The sequence below is a fragment of the Paroedura picta genome, chromosome 5, assembly GCF_049243985.1.
Source record: "Paroedura picta isolate Pp20150507F chromosome 5, Ppicta_v3.0, whole genome shotgun sequence".
In the NCBI taxonomy this organism is placed as follows: domain Eukaryota; kingdom Metazoa; phylum Chordata; class Lepidosauria; order Squamata; family Gekkonidae; genus Paroedura; species Paroedura picta.
Genome location: NC_135373.1, coordinates 58,318,345 through 58,340,611, shown reverse-complemented (window position 1 = coordinate 58,340,611; position 22,267 = coordinate 58,318,345). Strand labels below are relative to the sequence as shown.

The 22,267-nt window shown below is 42.8% G+C and overlaps 1 protein-coding gene across 1 annotated transcript in view; it reads left to right on the top strand.

Annotated features, from left to right (window-relative positions):
• Positions 1 to 22,267, top strand: part of LRRK2 (leucine rich repeat kinase 2) — an 82,587-nt gene that overhangs the window by 4,284 nt on the left and 56,036 nt on the right. The window contains exons 3-16 of the mRNA XM_077338190.1: positions 2,207 to 2,316; positions 4,365 to 4,453; positions 8,229 to 8,363; positions 10,051 to 10,185; positions 10,766 to 10,897; positions 11,039 to 11,158; positions 13,254 to 13,387; positions 14,882 to 14,961; positions 16,141 to 16,247; positions 16,424 to 16,553; positions 17,077 to 17,201; positions 18,035 to 18,159; positions 18,791 to 18,935; positions 19,288 to 19,427. Of these exons, the coding sequence (XP_077194305.1) occupies positions 2,207 to 2,316; positions 4,365 to 4,453; positions 8,229 to 8,363; positions 10,051 to 10,185; positions 10,766 to 10,897; positions 11,039 to 11,158; positions 13,254 to 13,387; positions 14,882 to 14,961; positions 16,141 to 16,247; positions 16,424 to 16,553; positions 17,077 to 17,201; positions 18,035 to 18,159; positions 18,791 to 18,935; positions 19,288 to 19,427 (1,707 nt within the window). The remainder of the gene's footprint in view (positions 1 to 2,206; positions 2,317 to 4,364; positions 4,454 to 8,228; positions 8,364 to 10,050; positions 10,186 to 10,765; positions 10,898 to 11,038; positions 11,159 to 13,253; positions 13,388 to 14,881; positions 14,962 to 16,140; positions 16,248 to 16,423; positions 16,554 to 17,076; positions 17,202 to 18,034; positions 18,160 to 18,790; positions 18,936 to 19,287; positions 19,428 to 22,267) is intronic.

Here is a 22,267-nt window from a genome sequence, read left to right as displayed (position 1 = left end):
ACGTGTAGGCATCCAATATCCACCTAGCCCTCTCCAGAGCTTTGTGGGTGTTCTATTGGTTTGTTTTGTGTTTGAGAAATCTTTCCATTATTTTGCCAACTATGCACTCATTTGATTTCAGTCAATCCTGAAACATGGTGCTTAGCTATGATATTTCTGCATGCTCAGACAGTCTCAGGATTTGCATGAGGGTCAAATATTACATATCCTTTGCTCTAAGCACACGATTGCAAGGGAGTAGCCATGTTAATCTTGTAGCAAACTAAAATTCCAGCAAAACCTTAAGGCTAGCAGAATATATTTCAAATTGTTCTTTCTTGGGTCACAGTCAACTTTTCAGATATGAATATACTATTAATGTGTCTGAAGAAGTGAGCTGTGACTCACAAACGTTTCTAGTGAAATAAATGTTGCTATTCCTTAAAATGCAACTGGACTTTTGCAGAAATAGTCATAATGTATGGGCTTTTAAATACTGGATGAAGAATGAAGAATGAAGGCAGTGGTTCCCAAACTTTTGGGAGCCACCACCTTCTTAGCTCCCTGTCCACATCCCTAGTGCCCCTCACACACATATGAACACGCACCTGTTTCCTGGTGTCAGGTCTCCTGCAAATTCAAAATATACTATATTGGCCACACTTCCTTTTTTGTTTTATTCATTCATGCATTCATTTATTATATTTATATATACCGTCCTCCCCTGAGGCTCAGGACGGCTTACAGGGAATGTAGAAAACAATACATAGAATTTAGTTTTTTTCCATAACAACTACAACAACAATAATAATTTTAACATTAATAACTATAACAGAGGTAATGGACTGTAACAGTGCAAACAGGTCCAGGGGCAGAACGCATTAGTGGATTTCTGGGAGGGAGGGAGCAAAGGCCCTGTGGATGTTGCTGGTTTCGCTTGGTCTCAACCAAATGCCTGGCGGAAGAGCTTCCTTTTGCAGGCCCTGTGGAACTGTTTTAGCTCCTTCAGGGCTCTGATTGCCTCCGGGAGCTTATTCCATTAGGTGGGGGCCAGGACAGAGACAGCTCTGGCCCTGGTTGAGGCCAGGTGGGCTTCTTTAGGGCCAAGGATAATTAGCCCATTGGTGGTGGCGGAGTGTAAAGATGTGTACAGCGTAAAGCTATGTTGTTGTGCAGAGGCCATATTTTAGTCTAGAAAAATATTTAAGTTCTTTGTAAAAGTCATTTGTAAAAGCCCCTTTAAGTCATTGAGGAGAAAGCCAGATGGGGAAAGAAAGAGAAGCAAGCAATGGAAAGCCCCATACTGCCTCCTTTGGGAACACCTATATATTATAGGCTGATATGATGCTGCAGTGTTGCAGAAGTCTTTGATATGTGGATTTGAGAATAAAATAAATATTAGAGTAAGGGCAGTGATGAATTCTTGTAATGAGGAATATATTCAGCAAATGCCATCCAACTTCACCAACTAAAGGAAGCCAGCCAGCTCGGAACATGATGCTGACTTAATTTTGTGGGTACAGATGCTAATGCAGCTGAAACGCTTTACAGGTGCCCATTAAATTGGGCAGTTTACAGCAGGCAGTCTAGGTTTAACTGGATTATGAATTGCTTCCTAGTATACTTCACATAATACAAAATGATCCCTGAGTGTCTTTGAGGCCCCGGGTGTGCTTCTGGGCCCGGGGGGAAGGCATCTTTCTGTACTCATACCGTGGCACCGCTTCCCTATTGCTTTCTGGACTGTCCTGGTAAGGGCCCAGTTCCAATTGGGCCCTCACCCAACTGGCTAGAACTCTTGTCTGTCTTTCTTGGTGACAAGAGTTCCTTCTGATTGAGCCCTTACCCGGACCGGCCCTGCCTACTCTCCGCCCACTTAGGCCTTAGCATTTTATTTAACAGTGACTCGCTGTTAAAGCTAGGTTAGCTTTAATGTTTTTATCTGTATACTGCCTCAGTTGGATAGAAATATTTAAAATAAATATTATATACACAAGCAAGCAGTGACCCAGAGATTTCAAACCAGTATTACAGTTCAAAACCCTCAAGCTAGCATGTAAACCTAAATTGTGGAATGGTATGTTTTGTGAAATTGGACTAATGCACCCATTGATGTGGTTCATCCTGAATACTTTCTAGCTTACAAGTTTTGGGAATGAGGCGGGGTAGGGAATATGAAAGGCTTGATGCATATTATGAAAATTAGTTCTGCTTTTTTACTTTACAGGTTGGCTGGTCACTTCTTTGCAAACTTATTGAAGTCTGTCCAGATGTGCTTCAAAAGCTTGTACCTCCTAACGAAGTTGGAATGGAATGGGAAGTGCTCAGTGTTCACCAGTAAGGATATACCTGTGTTTCAATAATGTGTAAAAATTGCATGGAATTTGTAACTCAATGTTTCTGCAAAAAGACATGTTGGTGTAGTTAATATTTAGCTATAATTTACACGCTGCAGCATTGAGGAGGGGAGCGGAGGGAGTGAGGGGAATGGGCCCCCCACTGTACAATGGCAGGGAGCAGCATTGTATTCTCCCACCAAGGTGGGGGTGGGGGGACTCTCCGGTCGGCTCTGCAGCTCCGCGAAGCCAACAGGGGCATGCAGTGCCCCTCCAGGGACAGCATAGGTTGAGGGAAGGGCCAGGCCAAAAGGCCCGGCTCTTCCACTTATGCACGGGGCTGGCCCAATCCAGGGAACATGGAAGATTCTGCATTCCCTTGTTGCGGGTCTTCCGGGGTGCTGTGCCAGGCCAGGGTTGGGATGGCGGCAGCAGGGAGCATGCCCTGCTGCCGCCATCGTGGAATTCCAGCATAATGGGTCAGTAAGGGATATAAAATAAAACAAAAACAGGAGAACACTGATGTAGTGCTGTGTGGTATTAAATCTCTCAGAAAATGCCTGTGCCTTTGTCTTTAACATATCTCTTGTAGAAATGTAGTTCATTTCCACCAACCAATATACTATTACTAACAGCAGTGTTATTGCTGCTTAGAGCTGGTGACTGATAATGTAGTAACCACTTTCAAGAAGAGAAAAAAGGAAATTCTCTTTCAGTTTCCTGGTTCTTTCATAATGTGGAAAAATATTTCTTCATATATTATGTCATAGCACTCAGTACAAAGAAGTGAAAGGGTTTCACTTCTGTCTCTAAACAGCTGTGGGGAAGGTATATAGAAGCAGAGAATTTCCAACTGTGTTCTTCAGTCTAAATCAGGCTTTCTTGATAGCCCCGGAATAGTTTCCTGAATGGATGGGAGTTAGTTCTTAATATATTTTTAAAATATGTTAAACATTTATTGGGTGATATTACCATATAAATTCATGTAGACCCACCAACCCCTCCCAAAATGGCAGGGATGGGAAGTGGAGGGGCCCAAGTGGGCAAGTACACAGTTATGCTTCTGAACTGTATTCTGCACAGGATTTCTCGAAGCCTGAAGAATGGGGTTTCTCAACTGTAACAAGGTTGAGAAAGGCTGGTCTAAATGAACCATTCTGTTGCCTTTTCTACATACTGCATTTGGTTTTTTGTGCAAGTTGCTACCTACCCTATGCTGAATTAGTTTATCTATTTACAACATCCCACATTAGCTACTCTTGACCCCCATCTGAGCTGCTCTGATCCGATGTTCATGATGCTCAAATGTTTTATTAAGTTAGGTAAAGTATTCATCCTGGAAAGCAGGGGAATTTTACATGAATATATTAATCAGACAGTAGAAAATTTGCAGATATATGTAGATAATTCTTATCATAGCAGACTGGCACTTTATCTGTGTAACATAGAGTGGTAATTTGTTTATGTTGCATATTAAATCTATGGGAGGGCAGTATAGAAAATAAATAAAATTATGATTTTTGTAAAATCTAAAAAGTTACCAATCAAGAGGCTGGTAATCAGCACATGATGCAATTGATCAATGACTTTAGATATTTGAGGATTGTCTTCAGGTCAGATTTATCTTGATCTAAGCCAGCCTTTTCCAATCTTTCATGGAGGATACTTGCTGAAATAATTTTTCAGACTGAGGGCTGCCTCTTTTGCCCTCATGTAGTCAGGCAGGAGGAAACTGACTGTCTGGTGGTGGAATGGTCAGAGGCTGGAGGATTTTTGGCAGAAGGTGAGGTGGAGGCTGCTGGCCCTTGGCTGGGAGGCCTGCTTAGGTGGCATGACATCCATCTGGGGTCAGCAAGTATTGCAAATGGCAAGGTTTGATTAATGTCTCTGTATATATGTTGATATTTGATTCGCCTGTTTATTTTTCCATTTCTCTGTTTCATTAAATCTTTGTTTATGTGTGTGTGTGTGTGTGTATGTTTGTGTGTATAAACATTTTACATATACTGAACTGGCGTGACATTTTTTTCCCCCTTTTCTCATCTTTAGACAGATTCTTAAAATGTTCAGGCTTCACCATATGAACTTACGCCTTTCAGTAGTTGGACTAAAAACACTGAATCTGCTTCTTACTTCAGGTATCAACTTTTTTTACTTGTATCATTCTTGAAATGTGCAGTTTAGTGTCAAGAGTCACACTACATCAGCAGGAACCAGGTTCAGATCCCCCCTCTGCCATAAAAACTTGCTGGGTGACCTTGGACCACTCACACACTCTCTGCCTAACCTACCTCTCAGGTTGTAAGGATGAAATGGAGGAGAACAGAGCGAAGTAAGTTGCTTCATCTCCCTGTTGGGGAGAAAAGCAGTGGATAAATGATGTAAATAAACTGTAGAAATACAGACTTTCATGGAACATTATATTTTATTCAGTATTTCAGAACTTATTTAAGGTTGTAGGAAAATGCTTGATTCAGTGGTGGTTGTCTTGATTTATTTTTATATGTTAATATTTTTCTTTTTATAAAACTTGTGCTGTGGTTTATTGCAGCCCCAAATATCTTTTATACAGGTTCGCTGTATAAATAAAAGAGTAAGGGCTAGGTGGGTGGAGAGTGAGCGGGGCCTGTCCGATTATGGGGCCAATTGGGAGGCGCACAGGCTTTGCCGGGCCACAGGAGCCCTTTGACGGTGGGGGGAAGGGGGGAGAGGGGCTCTGGAGAATGATGGTCAGAGGCCCCATCACTCTTGTGAGGGCAGGGAGGGAGGGGAGCTCGTCCCTGCCTCCACCTGCAGCCTCCAGCCCCACTGAGGGCTCCTCGGCCCTCGGTGCAGGTCTGGAGGCTGGAGGCTGGCACCTGGAGGCCCCGTCACTTTTGAGGGGGCAGGGAGGGAGGGGGGAATCGCCACCCCTGCCCGCCACCTCCAGCCCTAACAAGCGCTCCGCATCCCTTGCCATGGCTCTGGAGGCTGGTGCTCAGAGGCTCCATCACTCTTGGGGGGAGTAGGGAAGGAGGGGAAATCTCCTCCACCTCTGCCTGCCTCCTCCAGCTCCACCGCAGCCTATCCAGCCCTTGCCAGTTTTAAACTGAGATACTAATGCAGGGGAAAAGCTCTCCAGTAGTGTCAGCTAATATCATCCCCCTGCAGATCCTATTAGCAGATTTAAAAATTAGAAGAACTAATTATACATCCCCCACTGTTATAGATCCTATGTGGGTCAGCTGGGCCTTTAAATGTTATTTCTTTGAAGAACAGGCTTTTTCTGCTGCTTGCTTGTCCCTCTAGAAATAGAGTCTTCATTTGAATCCTGCATGACCAGTTGTCATGGTATACATCTTTAACACTTTCCTTCCCTTTTATTTGGGAAACAGCCTCCTGAGCGGAGACTGTCTGGGCCTGTCTGGGGCTGTCTGGACTTTGCTTCTGGTCCCCAGGAGCCTGATTGGCCAGCCCTACTAAGGCCCGCCATCCATGAACCCAGTGACGCCAATTACCAGCATTTGCCACCTGGACGTCACTGGGGACAGAAGTGGGCTTCCACGTGGCTCCCAGGGACTGGGGGCCAAGAGACCAGCCTGCCCTGGCCCACAGAATCCTAAGGAGCCATGCAAACGGCCCCCCAGGCTTCACTTTTGGGGGAAACGGGGCAGGGGAACTGCCTGGTCCGGCCTGCGAAAACAAGACGCGGTAGGGGGAGAGGGAAACCCATTGCTTCCCGACTGTCTTTTGCGGCCTGCTGCTGCTGGCAGGGCTGCTTCACCCTCGGCCAAGTGGATGTAGGGGTGTTGGGGGAGGCAGCTGACCCGAGCCACAAGGAGGAGAGGAGTGGCCAAGCAACTTCATCCCTTTCACCTTCGGGGATGGAGCAGGTGTGCAAAACTACCCCTCCCTCCAGCGTCCACCAAGCCCACAGGGGTCGCCCAGGCGCCTGGCTATGGGACACTGACAGGCCACAGTGCACCACTCCAGAGCCTGCTGAACTGGTGACCTCCCGCTTGCCTATCCCCCACCTGGTGGAGGCTGCTGCATGCATGAGCCAACTGACAGGACTGTGTGTGGGAATGCAGTATTCTATCTGAGTTCTGCTTCATCCAGGCGGTGGTGTTTTTCCCCCCTCCCCTTGCCTTGCAAGACACAGTGCTGGTGAACTGGCTTCCCCTAAACCACATTCTCTCGCTTTCTTTGTCAATCTCCCTCTCTCTTTCTCTTTTTCTCAGTCTCTTTGTCTCTTTGTTTTTCTCTCTGTCTCTTTTTTCTTTTCCATCTACCTACATATCTTTACCTCTGTCTCTTTATTCTCATGACATAGTGTTGTAACCTTTAAACCATGCAATAAAATCAAGGGTCCAGTAGTACCTTTAAGACCAACAAAGATTTATTCAGGGTGTGAGGTTTCAAGTGCAAGCACTCTTCATCAGACTATGAACTCCTTACATGACAGGGAATATATAGCAAACATCAATTCTGTTACATCAGTAGACTGTGTCATATAACCAAATACAGCCAAGGATAATTCTTTGTGAAAACAGCCAATTAATCCCCTAGAATTCAGTGTCGTTTACAAAAACACAAGGAGAAACCAAATTGCCTGTATCAGAGATCAAAGGCTCTCACCTCACCATATGTTGCCTGCCCCATCTGTCTCCATACAACAGTGAGACATTCCTGAAAGGGAATTGCTGGTAACTATCTTATCCCAAGGCCAGGGAGTCAAATTCATAATTCCATTACCTTGCCATTACCTTACAAATTACCTTTAACCACTCCTGCGGAGCGGATAAAATAAAGCCCTAAGGGCTATTGGGGAGGAGTTAGGGCGGGCTCTGTCCATGATAAAAACTCGGAGGGGCGAACCAGGAGCCGCGAAGCAGCTCCTGATTCGCCCCTACACGTGCCACTCAAGGGCCAAGTGGCCAATGGTGCGCCTCCCCATTGCCCGCTTGCCCCAGCCTCGCCCGCCAGGGGACTTACTGTGCAGAAGGCCAGACGGCCTTCCCCCACGGTGAGTCCTCCTGCCTTCCCATCGCCATAGGGAAAGGAGCAGGGACCTTTCCTGCCCCCCCAACACCATGCAGACGCCACACTCCAACTACACCCCCTCCATCCCCAGGCCCCTTACTGCCCCGCCTTCCCACAACAAAAACACCCCCCCACTCACACACACACACACACACTGCAGGACCCACCTGACGCCCGCTAACCCCCCCACCCCACCGCTGCTTCCTGAGACACAAACACGCCCCCCCACACACTCGTGCACTCACCCGCTGTCCGCTAACCCCCCACCTTCCCAAGACCCCTTCCTGCCCCGCCGCCGCTTCCAGACACAGACACATGCCCACACACACACTCGAGCACCCACCCGCCACCTCTACCCCAGCCCCCGTCCCCGCCCTTCCCACCCCCACTCCAAGCTCCCCTTCCCCTGGCCGATTCCCGCTCGCCGACACTGCACTCACCTTCCGTGGGTCGTCCTCTTCCCTGCCCCTTTCTTCCCCTTTGCCCGGCGTCACCGCCAGCCAGCGTGCCCTGCGTGGCTGCCAGCACAACTAAGGAATGAACCAGGCATGCGCGGACTCACGCGCATTCCTGGTTGCAGGCGCCGACGCCCCACACCAACCCCGGAACTCCACCCTCCAGCTCCAGCACACATGCCCGGACTCCCGACCATGCGTTCACCCCCTCCCTGTCGTCTGTGCTGCCCCCCAGCCCAAGCCGCGTTCCTTCCCCGCCTTCCACCGACAGCTGCCACCCGATCACCTAACTCTGCCTATTTTCACAAATGGGCTTTTTTCCTAGTCACAAATAAAATAAATTGTCAGGAATATGGATACACGTGGACTGTGATTGTAGAAGGAGCTAAATATTTATTATACAAGAATACTATACAAATGTGTCCTTTGTTTGTAGATGAAATAACACTTCATCTCTTGGAAGAAAGGACTGATGTGTTTTTTCTGGTATTTGGTGCCATGGACACCTTTTCTGATAATGAAGAGATCCAGAAACATGGATGCCAAGCTTTACATATGCTGCTAGAAAAAGGTAGATATTGTTCCTTTTCAGGTTTAGGATTCCTAAAGGTAAAGGTAAAGGTATCCCCTGTGCAAGCACCAAGTCATGTCTGACCCTCTAGCGTTTTCATGGCAGACTCAATACGGGGTGGTTTGCCAGTGCCTTCCCTCGTCATTACCGTTTACCCCCCAGCAAGCTGGGTACTCATTTTACCGACCTCGGAAGGATGGAAGTCAACCTTGAGCCGGCTGCTGGGATTGAACTCAACCCAGCAAAAGAGTGCCCTCTAGTGGTGCTTTGTTCCTGACTGGAAGATTCTATGACTTCTTTGCACTGTTGTAAAAGCTTACAGGCAGCCCAGTGCCAAATTGCATAGTCATTGGTGTAGTGGTTAGGATGTCATTTGGTGTAGTGGTTAGGAGTGCGGACTTCTAATCTGGCATGCCAGGTTCGATTCTGCGCTCCTCCACATGCATCCAGCTGGGTGACCTTGGGCTCGCTACGGCACTGATAAAAACCTGTTCTGACCGAGCAGTGATATCAGGGCTCTCTCAGCTTCTCCCACCCCACAGGGTGTCTGTTGTGGGGAGAGGAATGGGAAGGCGACTGTAAGCCGCTTTGAGCCTACTTCGGGTAGGGAAAAGCGGCATATAAGAACCAACTCTTCTTCTTCTTCTATATGTTAGGGGGGGCGGGGGAAACTAAGTTCCATGTATTGTTTTTTATGTTCCATGTAAACTGCCCTGGGCCTCAGGGAAGGGCGATATATAAAATAGGTAGGTAGGTAGGTAGGTAGATAGATAGATGGTGTTGAATGCTGTCCCGCAACTCCCATTTAAAAAGCCTTTTCCCTGTACAATAATCACACAAAAGAAAGGGAAACAGCAAATGTGTTTGAGAAGTACTCAGTTCTCTAGAGGTAAGTTAATCTATTGCTAAACTATATATTCTTTCAAGTTCAAAGACACAGATTCTTATCTTTGGCCTACTTCCTACTCCATTTTGTGAAGAATAATGTCAAGCCCACAAAAGCAAACAAAAGTCATAGGTGTATGAGTGTGTGTGGACATTTCTCATTCAGGCACAGAGCCAACAAATGAGAGTTAACATCACAACCATGTTGTGTTGTAATCGCAACTTGCATACTTAAGTTTGACAAACATTGCCAACCAAAACAGAAAATAACTTTATAACTGAGTGAATAACTGGCAGAGAGTGTGAGGGGCTTTGCCACTTTGATAAGCCATCTTAGTTGTTGTCGCTTTTTTAAACATCTCAGTTCTAAGATACTGAAGAACATTGTGAAGACTAACAGAGTGCCAATCATACTCATAAATATCTCTTGAACTGTCCCAGGTGCAGCTATTCATTTATGTTCTGTGAATTAAAAATGATAAATATATTGGAGACTGATAGGAGACTTTTAAATTCTAACTTCTCCCAGAGGGATTAGGAGGACAGGCTCTAGAGCAGGAATGGCCAAACTGTGGCTCTCCAGAGGTACTGCAATTACCATGAACCCCTGCTCTATAGCCAACTGACTCTATATCTGCAGTTTCACCAAAGTCTCTTGACAGCACAATAAATTTTGCTAATATTAATGCTTACTTTCATTCTACAGGGCACCTTGGAAATTTTTTAAATAGATGACTAATTCATGTAAGGAATTAAATAAATCTGTCTATACTACACTTAATTTTTTTATTTTTAAATTCAGTTCCAGAGGAGCAGCTGATTGAGTTTGTTGAGGTCCAAGATCATAAAATCATACTCAATGTGTTGAAAAAATTCCCAGGAAAAGAAAACGTCGTACTTCTTGCCCTTCTTTCTCTACATTCACTGGCTGGACCATGTAAGTATTGCAACTGTAGTATGTAGAGTGATGACAGGAAGACTAGTTTCCATCCATTTGTGTGAATCGTGGCCTTTGACCAAAGACAAACAATGTTGGCTTTCTTCCCATCACACAAAGATTTTTTCATTAGTCATGTTAAGGTAAAATTTGTGTGAATTATGTGCAGAATTTACCATTGATTAGCAAAAATTAGATTTTGTTGAATGCATAGTTGCAGGACACAAACTGTGCTCCATTTCTTGATGAACTCTTGTGAGGTCTTAATTTTTTAAAAAAAAACCTTATTCTCATTTTGTGGCAATAGAAAGATTGTGAAAATCCATTTCCAGTTTTGTTCTGTTTTATAAATGTGTTGGATTACTGTCGTATCAAGGAAATCATGAAAAAAATGATGATGGGTATAAAATACAATAAGTTAGCTTAGTGTGTTTTTTTATTAAAGGATTCCCTCTTTGTTTTGTTTTTTTAAAAAGACTCTTTGGGTTTGCCAAAGCACCAACCAGATTAAAGAAAATCTGACAGTTGCATAAACAAAAATTGCACGGACTCTTATACAAATATGTTCTTTTTGTTCTAGCCAGCAATGTGGAAGTTCTTATGTCTGGAAATGTCAAGTGTTATATCATCATAATGAAGATGATGAAGATGTTTCCCCACAGCGAACCAATTCAGGAAGTGAGCTGCTGCTTACTTCACAAACTTACACTGGGTGAGTTGTAAAACAAGAATATAATGTTCTTTGCCTAACCCTGTCGAGGCTGCCAGGATAAACAGGTGTTACTACAGAAGTTGGGTTTCCTTGGGATTTTATTTTCATGCTACAGCTATTGATTTTCCCCCCACTTTTCAGGAAACTTTTACAGTATCCTTGTGTTGAATGATGTGCACAGAGCTATTGTACAGGCTGTTGAAAATTTCCCAGCAAATGCAAAGCTACAGGCTGCAGGACTCAGCTGTTTAGCTCTTCTCAGTAAGTACTTATAAAATATCAATGAAAGAGGTCTCTCAACTTTTTATGCTATTGCTGCTAGAATGCAGTCATATATAGCGAAAAACAAAAGTAGCGTGCATTAAGGCATTGCTGCAATTTGCTCAGTCTCTTTCAATGAATCCAGCCAAAATCTGTTGCGGGACAACCTCCAAATCAACTGCTATATTGGCCCTTCCCTTATATCTTTCACTCAAAACCTTTATATTCCTCCTGCATTACATTCATTGCCTTTTTTAGAGCTAACATCATGGGTTAGCATGAGGATACTACTTAAAATGACCTCATGGTTGAATCATCCTTGCCTGGTACCTGTCCATGACTGCTCAGTTCCTGTCTTCCCAGGGCAACCATCATTTCATTTATTATATTTATGTCTCCCAGCTTAATCTCCACCATACTACCCTAACTGAATTTACAAGGATCAGTTCTAACTAAACTCCAACACCTTTTTCACTATTAGGTTTTTAAACATTTGATTTTTAAATTAAATGTCCCCTGGCACGCTTTAGCCTCCAAAGATATTTATCCAAGCTCTGCATGCAAAAGTTTCCTGGCAACACATTTTGTGGCTCCCAGAATGCAGCGTAAAAGGCTCAACAAGGGTTGGTCAATATTTTCTGTTATTACATTAATTCAAATGCCTTTTGCATACCTTAAATGTCTAGTAGCCTTGGCACTGAAGACATAAATTGCAGCTGAGACATACTGTCCTCCCATGGTTTAAAAAAATCTTGTGACAGCTCTAGATGGTCTGGTGGCAGCTCTCATTGCTGAACTCAGATGGATCTTCCAGGAAATATTAGTTTGAAACATTGTCCCCAGATATCTAGACTGCTCAAGTGGATTGATATTATGATGAGCAATTGACCATTTGGACTTTCTGTTCCCCCATTTCTTACTAAAAAGAACTTCAGATGTTGAGTCATGAATAATCAGGCCTTCTTTGGACAACAGTCTGAGAAGGAATATAAGAGTCTACACATTCCCACCACCAATCTTGCAAGTAATGTTGTATCACTGGCATACAATTGAATGGCAACTTGGGGGAGGCTAAATATGGCAAGTGGTAATCATTGCAGGACAGGAAAGAGTACAAATAATGAATATGGGTATTAAATTGCAGTGGTTCAAGGGTGCAGCCTTGCTGCACACCATATTCAATGTAATCTAATCTGACAGTTGACCAGAAGGATCACACTTCACTTGGGCAGAAGGGGAATTATAGAGTTGTTGAATCAGAAATAATAAACTTCTGTTCATAGAAGATCCCTCAACTTCTCCCAGAGTCTCTTTCTAGGTATTGGGTCAAAAGCAGCCTTGGTCCATGAGTGCAACCACCAGCATGCCCTCTTTAAAGTTAGTATACTTGTCTATTAAGAACTGGAAAGTGAAGCAACGATCAACAGAACTAGTGCCCTTCCAGAATCTGGCCTTTTCTCAACCCAGATTACCTTTTATTCAACCAGATTGATAACTTGCTATAAATAATGGGGTTACAAACTAATAAGATGGTAATTATGCAGATCCAAATGGTCACCCTTTTTATAGATTGGCACAATTATTGCCTGGTGCCTGATTTTTAAGCAGTTTTACATGTTTCGAGTTACTGGAAGTAAAGATAACGGCAAACCAAAGAAGTAAATGAGTTTAAGTAAGATTTTAAATTATTTGGATGGTCCATTGTGACATATAGAGAAGCTTTATTTTGCAAAGATGTTCTGATATCAGTGGCTGAGTTTCATTTTTATGGCAATAGTTCAGTTTTAAAACCTTGAGTCAAATGGTATTTTGTTCAACTCCTGCCAAATGCTGCTTCATTATACTGTCTTTTCCATATGAAAAGAAAGTCCTAAGAAATGAAAGATGAAGAGTGCTTACACTCGAAAGTTCACGCCCTGAATAAATCTTTGTTGGTCTTATAGGTGCTACTGGACTCTGATTGTATTAAACATTTTACAGTTAGTGCTTAATCCGTATCATGTTTCATCACCTTTACAAATCTGTTCTAGAATTACAAAATAATTGCATATGCTTTTGCCTCTAAATAACAAATTAATAAAATTTCTCGCCCAAGCGGAAACAATATTTTTAAACAGAGATTTAAAAGAAAAAAACGAGGAGGAAGAAAAGGAGGAGGAAGAGCAATTATATTGGCTAGAAGCCTGTTATAAAGCCTTAAGTTGTCACCGAAAAAATGTTGACGTACAGGTATGAAAAATATAGATGTACTGATGAATTTCGTATATGGCTTGGTCTTGAGTGACATGTTATTTAGATTGTAATTGTGGAAAATAATAATCACACTGAATAAAACAGTTTTTCTTGAGTGTTTACTGCAGAATGTTCACATTGAATGTTAGCTTTTCACTTTACAGTTTTCAGTATGTTGCTTTCTGAGATGTCTGTTGTCACTGTTAAATTCATTTTACATATGGGGAAATGAAAGTGAGAGAAGGTAGTTTGCCCATGATGTAGCCACAGTTGGGTAGTCATGTAGCCTGAGTATTGTTGACACACCTGGATTGCTTTAAATTACAGCACTTTTTCCATAGGGTTATCAGTCCTTTTGTAGATTAAAAGTACTTGATGATTTCATATGAAATATGAAAAAATGAAAATGCAAATGTTTCTGTCCACAGACTTTCTTCAGTGCAACTCTTATTCAATATTTCTAGAAATGAATGAAGAATAAAATTACAAGAACACAAATGGTAGCAAGAACTTGAATTTCATAATTAGTAAACTATATAAATCAAATTAAGGTTTACTTAATAAAACAATTGGTATACTCACCACCACAGTCACAAGGACCCTTCTAAATATGACATTCTATCCTCCAAGATAGATATGGGCTTCCCATATGGTGTGAATTCAAAAGAGTCTAATCCAGGGTTTCCCAAACCATGGTACTGAGATACCATAAAGTACTGTGAAGGCCCCTCAATGGTACTGCGGCCTAGGGGTTTTCAAATGGCAGCTGGGGAGAGCCCTCCCACCCTGTGAAAGAAAAGGTGGTTATTTTTTTTAAAAAATACCCTTATTTGGGCAAATTTACCACCACCACCTATAAGAGCCTCTTGTGGTGCAGAGTGGTAAGGCAGCTGTCTGAAAGCTTTGCCCATGAGGCTGGGAGTTTAATCCCAGCAGCCGGCTCAAGGTTGACTCAGCCTTCCATCCTTCCGAGGTCGGTAAAATGAGTACCCAGCTTGCTGGGGGGTAAACGGTAATTACTGGGGAAGGCACTGGCAAACCACCCTGTATTGAGTCTGCCGTGAAAACGCTAGAGGGCGTCACCCTTAAGGGTCAGACATGACTCGGTGCTTGCACAGGGGATACCTTTACCTTTACCACCACCACCACCCCAAGATTGATTGGCAGCTTATATCTTACCCCATCATTATAAATCTGATGTAAGCATCTGTGGTCATGTTCAAGAAATTTCTAGGCAACAGCATCCTTGTGAAATGAAATACGTCCTAGAAAATGATTTCATAGATTCAGATCATGTGAAGTTTTAAAAAATCAGCTATGTATGTTCATAACACATTCCTAATGTGGTATTTTGTATTTGTTTTTATGTTTTTAAAAAATCTTTTTGTCATTGCCACAAATATACTGGTGATTATACTTGGAATAATTGAGATATGTTTCAGGTGAGTATGGTTTCCAAATAAAGTTTTTGTTTTTCTGTTTTTCATTTAGGAAGCTGCCTGTTGGGCTCTGAACAACCTCCTTATGTATCAACAGTGTCTTCATGAGAAGATTGGAGATGAAGAGAAAAAGTCAGTAGCCTGAACTGAATGCCTAGAAATCTGACACCAACATACTTTGCCCAGATATATGGTTCAGTGGATTTTTTCCCACCATCTGATACACAATCAGGAGTTATAGGTTGTCTTGATAGAAGAAGAAGAGTTGGTTCTTATATGCCACTTTTCTCTACCCGAAAGAGTCTCAAAGTGGCTTACAGTCACCTTCCCTTTCCTCTCCCCACAACAGACACCCTGTAAGGTAGGTGAGGCTGAGAGAGCCCTGATATTACTGCTTGGTCAGAAAAGTTTTATCAGTGCTGTGGTGAGCCCAAGGTCACCTAGCTGGCTGCATGTGAGGGAGTGCAGAATAGAATCTGTCTCACCAGATTAGAAGTACGCACTCCTAACCACTACACCAAACTCTAGTTATGTAAACAGATAGCACTAGTGTTTGTTCACATTGTTCTGCTTTATTATTATCATCATCATCATTTTATTTATTAGCCACCTCCCCCGAAGGCTCAAAGCAGATTACATCACTCCATAAAAAAACCAAAATACAATCCAATAAAGCAATATAAAAACCAACACATAAACAAATATCCTTCCCCATAAAACCAAGATGAAATGGCGAAAAACTCCTCCTGTTGTGGATTGAAATGTTTGCAAATGCCTCGGAGAGAATGAATGAATGAATTTCTGCTGGTGTAATGTCATAGCAGAGGTGGGAGGGTTTGCACCGAACAAGGTGTGCCTCAAGCTCCTATTGGTGGATGAAGGGACTCCATCCCATTGGTGGATGAAGGGCTGTCTATTTCCCTCATTGGTGTACGGTGACATAGGGGAGGAGATTAAAAAACACGCTAGCATTTATGCATGCAAAAACAGGTGTTTTCATGACCGTTGTAAAAGATAAGTAGTTTTAAAACTAGTTTTAAATACTGCACTGAAAAGACATAGTGGCTAGTATGAGGGGGAGGGGATGCCATGCAGAATCAAAAATACTATAGTTGCTTTTCTGTGACAAAACCAGCTCCATATGCAGAAATTTTTTAAAAACGTCTTTTGGGGCATACTTTTAGCAAGGTTTCCTGCCATGTATAATACACCTAGGATGTGTTGTGATCCCTTAATAGTGGAACAGAGTCAGTATTCATAGAGCTATGTAGCTATTTATGACATTATACTTTTTTGTTAATCTTGTTTTAGGTTCCCAGCACACAGAGAGATGATGCTAGCCATGATAGTGCATTCCAGTTCAAAAGAGGTGTTCCAAGCATCTGCAAATGCCTTGGCAACTCTATCAGAACAAGATGGTAAAGAGAATTCAGTGGGAGAGGGAGTGGGGAGAGAACCTCTTGGCCCTAGTTATCCCCAATACACCTTGACAATACTAATCTCAGCTCCATTTAGTTGCTTTAGGCAAAACCTTTTTAAAAAATGAGGTACTTGTGTTCCTGTACAAATTTTATTTAAGTTTTTCTGATTGCAGTGGGTATTAGGAAAATCCTCTTAGCAAAAGGAATACACATGAATGTGCTGAAGATAATGAAGGAATACATCATCTCCCCTGAAGTTGCAGAAAGTGCTTGCAAATTACTGAACCACACTTTTGAAGGAAGGTAGTAAAATTTATGCTGGCTGTGTCAAAAACAGAGATTATTTGTTTGTTTGTTTAATTTGTATACCGCCCTCCCGGACAAGCTCAGTTCCTAGTTAAGGCTAGGTTGCACTTTTCATGTCGATTTCACTTCTAATTACTCTTAACATAGTGCATCTCATCTGCCTACCTTGGCTGCTGTTTTCCAAGCTGTCACAGCTTGGGGGGGGGGGGGGACAGACTTGGGGGTGTAGCTCCCTAGTTCGTGATATGGCCCACCTGGGAGTGTTGCTCAAGAAACACCAAGTCCAAAGCTTGTGATCAGAGAACTAATTGTGTGGATCTCTGCATCCCAGCAGAGAATAATGAAACAGGTATGGTTCAGACTCAGATGAATGGACATTGTGTGCTGTGCTGGGATCTTCAGTGAGCAGGTGCTGTGTTTTTTAAATACAGTTTAGTTCATAAAAAGGAAAAAATATTACAGACTGAATGTGTAGTTGAGAAATGTGGTGTTCAGTTGTTTACCCGATTGATTTTTCCAGTTACCCTCCACTGGATATAATGACTGAGGCTGCATCTAGGATCGTAGAGATTATGAGGAGGCATAAAGAGTTGTCATCTGTGCAGCTAGAAGCGCTTCGAATTATATTACATTTCATGAATCCACGTAAGTAAATTCACAGTGAATATTAGCATAGCTGTAGGCCAAATGAGAGAACATCAGGAGTTCATATTTGAGTGTTCTTTGAATTATTCCTTAATGGGATTAAAAAAGAAGAGGGATGGTGACCCTTGCTATATGGTTCCTCCCAGCCCTGATACAGCTTGGCACTCTAGAAGGTTGCCATTGTCAGTATCCTGAAAATTGCTGACAGGTCTAGGAGAATTTACTGAGATGTGTTTCCCGTGCTGGATTTCTAATGTAACCCAGTAAAGTCAGAGAGTTCAGAACATAGTTAAGGACACTGGAGAGATTTAAATATACTCAGGGCTTACCTTGAGGTTGGCCATGTCCCTGCTTGTTATGAGTCAACCAATAATGATGTCCTCCAATTGAGAGAGGATAAGGGAGACACAAGTAGTTGATGGTAGCCTTAGGTCTTCTGTCGTCCTAAAGGAAATAATGATGTGATGTGAGCTTTTATATAATTTTTTTAAACCCTTGAGTTGAACCCCACTATTTGCAGAAACAAGAACTGGAGTCTTTTGCTGTTGCCTCCCCAAGCAGTCCCTTCTGTTCCTGGGAAAGTTGAGATCAGAGAGTGATTTCAACTTCTCTACCCTACACACAGGCACTCTCCATCCATGTGGTTTATTAGTTCTCAGGTCTCACAATCTCTGTGGTGAATAGAGACTGCTGGCAGGAAGGAGTGTAACTGTCAACATGTTTTGCTGGTGGATCACAGGCTCCAACCTCTTGACTAATTTTTATTATGGTATTTTAGTTTACTTGGGAAATATTGTTTCTGGTTGGATACATGATACATATATCTATTCCAGGAGAAATTAAAGAAGAGCTGAATAGTTCACCAGGAGGTGCTGACCTTGCCTTGACATTAAAAGTTATTAAAAACCAGTGCTTGTTGGAAGGGACTCACACGCTAGTCCTGGATGCTCTGAACAGGGTAGGGCAAGATATTTTTGTTCCATAACTCAATGTGCACGGGGAAAACATTTTATCAGGTAACTGTTAACAGAACTGTGAAGTGTGGCAAAACTTTAGACTATTTTTCATACGCATGCTTCTGTGTAATCTCTCCAGTTTTATGGGAAGTGATTTGGCACATTTGAATATTACAGGTTTGTTTACGAAATTCTGATTTATGCAATCACTTGACCCTGCCCAGACAAATACAATTCATAGCAACATGGGAAACGTAGCTCCTGTGGGAAAGTGGCCTATACTTGCATACAAGATGCAATTCCGTGATGGTGGCTGCATCTTCAAACGCCTCTGCAGCCTCAACATCCTTTGTTAGTTGTGGGACCTGATTTCTATAGTGTTCTTCTGTTCTATTGTAAAGATCTCTGTGGCTCAGAGTTGGGGCTGAGCTACTCACATATAGTGTGAGTGATTCTTTGAAACAGCCTTTAGAGGTAAACCTGCCACATGTATGTTGATAGTACACATCTGTTTGTAGCTGAAATATACTGAGTGAGAAAAAGCAATTGGTCATATGTGCAAAAGTAAGCAGAAACACTTTAATCTTTGTTAGACAACACTAGGCCTGACCTTATTTGTGTTTTTGTTTCCAGTTTATTGGAAGTCCTGGCATTCAGAAATGTGGATTTCAGATACTTGCCTCTGTAGTGGAGTGTTCAGGTGCTCTTGAAATGTTGTTACAGCAGGGAATGACAGACACCGTACTCCATTCACTGCAAATGTATCCTGATGATCAAGGTATAAAATAAAATGTTCTATTTAATTTTAAAGGACAAATAAAAATGCAATTCCAGAAATTATATAGTATTATTATGTGGAAATAATTAAATAATATTTTAACTGACTATTTGGAATTATTTTCTATAGACAAAGAGATTAGAAATTTTGGAAACATAAGTAGGTTTGATATGATGGCTCTTTTCTCCAGAAGAAGATTTTGAAATATTTTTCGCTTTAATAATGCTTCTCTTCATGTATGATAAAATCTGTAAAAATAAAACAACACAAAAAGTATGTGCTATGTAAATAGGAAAGAGCCTTTTGTGTTTTATTCCAATGCCCATATTTAATATTCATGCTTAATTTCTAGAAATACAGTGCTTAGGATTAAGTCTTCTGAGATCCTTGATCACAAGAAAGAACTTGTGTATTGCAACAATACATGTTCTGGCAACAGTTCTGGTTTCTACACTGCGACGATTTAAGGATGAAGCTGAAATACAAATGCATGTATGTGTTTATATAAAGGGGGCTTCTTTGGGAAACCTACCATTATTGTGATGTGATTTCTATTTAATTTCTAAAGTGATGACACTCATGTCTGTTCTTATACTCTCTGTTAGTGGGCAAGATTTGTTTGCAGAACTTTGTGCTAAACCTTACCATGAAATGCCAGAAGCTGTTGATATCCAGGTTGTGCTTTCCTATTATACCGAAACTGAATTCTTCCACCCTTTGTGATCTCTCTCCCCTTTCACTCCTGTTAGCTGAGAATATGGTTTTGACTTTAACTTTTTTTCTTTGAGTCACGTGGTGTTGTAAAACAGTTGTTTTTAACATGAATACTATTACCTTGAAATGCTTGTTTAAAATTCAAGTGATCTTGTAATAGTGTTTTTCCTCCTGTGAATTGATGACGTCTTAAAAGATGTGCAGTTCTTAATTTATTTACCAGATGATAGCATGTAATCCTGGCTTTCTTCCTGGGGGCATGGACTCTTTTGCATTAAAAAAGTTGGCTGTGGTATTTTTAAAAGTATGAAAATATTGAAACTGATGCTGTGAGAACATTGCATAAAAGCAGGAAGTTCAGAAACCAGCTTTATTGCCTTTTAGTGAAGTTTCCTATTTTAATTTTAAGCATGCTTAATTATAGAATCATAGAATTGGAAGGGAACTCATGGGTCATCTAGTCCAACCCCCTGCACTATACAGGACACTCACATCCCTATCGCTCATCTACTGTAACCTGCCACCCCTTTGCCTTCACAGAATCAGCCTTTCCGTCAGATGGCTATCTAGCCTCTGTTTAAAAAAATTAAGATGGAGAACCCACCACCTCCTGAGAAAGCCTGTTCCACTCAGAAACCGCTCTGTCAGGAACATCTTCTTGATGTTTAGACAGAATTTATTTTGAATTCATCCCATTGGGTCTGGTCCTCCCCTCCGGGGCAAGAGAGAACAACTCTGCTCCATCCTCTATATCAGTGGTCCCCAACCCCCAGTCCAGAGACCAGTACTGGTCCGTGGATCAGTTGGTACCGGGCCGTGGCTCCTCCTCATCCTCCTCCCCGGCAGCTGCCTCGGGGGCTGCCCTGCCACTCTGCCACCGGCTCACCTTTGGTGCTCTCCAGCACCCGCCATGGCTGGGTCTCCCCCTTGGCATGGCACTGTGCAACTGCTGCTGGCAGTGCCCCCCAGTGGGTGGCAGGAAGTCAGGGGCGCTGGCGAGAAAGCAAGCAGAGCAGGGGCTCAGGTGGCGGCGGTGACATCCCTTGACAAAAGACTACCCCCCTCTATATGGCAGCCTTTTAAATACTTGAAGATGGTTATGAAATCCCCTCTCAGTCGTCTCCTCTCCAGGCTAATCAGACCGAGCTCCCCCAACCTTTCTTCCTATGTCTTGGTCTCCAAACCTCTCACCATCTTTGTTGTCGTCCTGTGGACACGCTCCAGTTTGTCTACATCCCTCTTCAACTGGGGTGCCCAAAACTGAACACAGTACTCCAAGTGAGGCTGAACCAGAGCAGAGTCATAATTCAACTGAAGCTGTGATCTCAAGCATATTAAAAACATGTCTCAGTGTGCCTACAGATTTTACTGAGACTTGTTTCTAGGGATGACAGTCTCAGTTGCACCATCAGAGAAGATACTGAGAAATCTAATGAAGATAGCGTCAAATGGTACTGCATGTGTAAGTGGAGTAGGGTTAAAACTTTTGTAATTCTTTGAATGATGTTGGGGTAATGCTTTGCAGTGGAGTCAGTTCACATATTAAGTGACCAGTAGTCCTGTGTAGAGCCTCTTGTGGGGCAGAGTGGTAAGGCAGCAGAAATGCTGTCTGAAGCTGTCTGCCCATGAGGCTGGGAGTTCAATCCCAGCAGCCGGCTCAAGGTTGACTCAGCCTTCCATCCTTCCGAGGTCGGTAAAATGAGTACCCAGCTTGCTGGGGGGTAAACGGTAATGACTGGGGAAGGCACTGGCAAACCACCCCGTATTGCGTCTGCCATGAAAATGCTAGAGGCCGTTACCCCAAGGGTCAGACATGACTCAGTGCTTGCACGGGGGATACCTTTACCTTTAGTCCTGTGTAGTTTATTCAGTTGACATGTATGCAAGCATGGGACCAGATTGCACGAGTGGAGAGTCTTCTTGTTAGTTGCAAAGTCATGTCCGACCCACCGCGACCCGATGGACAATGATCCTCCAGGCCTTCCTGTCCTCTACCATTCCCTGGAGTCCGTTTAAGTTTGCACCGACTGCTTCAGTGACTCCATCCAGCCACCTCATTCTCTGTTGTCCCCTTCTTCTTTTGCCCTCAATCGCTCCCAGCATTAGGCTCTTCTCCAGGGAGTCCTTCCTTCTTATGAGGTAGCCAAAGTATTTGAGTTTCATCTTCAGGATCTGGCTTTCTAAAGAGCAGTCAGGGCTGATCTCCTCTAGGACTGACCGGTTTGTTCGCCTTGCAGTCCAAGGGACTTGCAAGAGTCTTCTCCAGCACCAGAGTTCAAAAGCATCAATTCTACCTGATTCAATTCCAGGAGAAGTTCAAGAAATACAATTTTTTATCTGTATTGCCAAATTTTCTGCACCTTTTGATATCTTTTGTGGAATACAGATGCTCCAGCTTCACCTTCATACTGCATAATATTATTTTGGGCCTGAGCCAGAGGAACAGAATGACATGTGATAGTGTCATATCACAACCATGGAAAAGCTTATGCTCAGCAAGGCCAATAATGCTACCAAGGGGGATCAGCTGAGTTGGTTGGGGGAATATTGCAGATTTGCACCGCCATCTTTATAATTGGTTTTTATATTGGGGTTAATGTTATCAATGTTTTAATTGA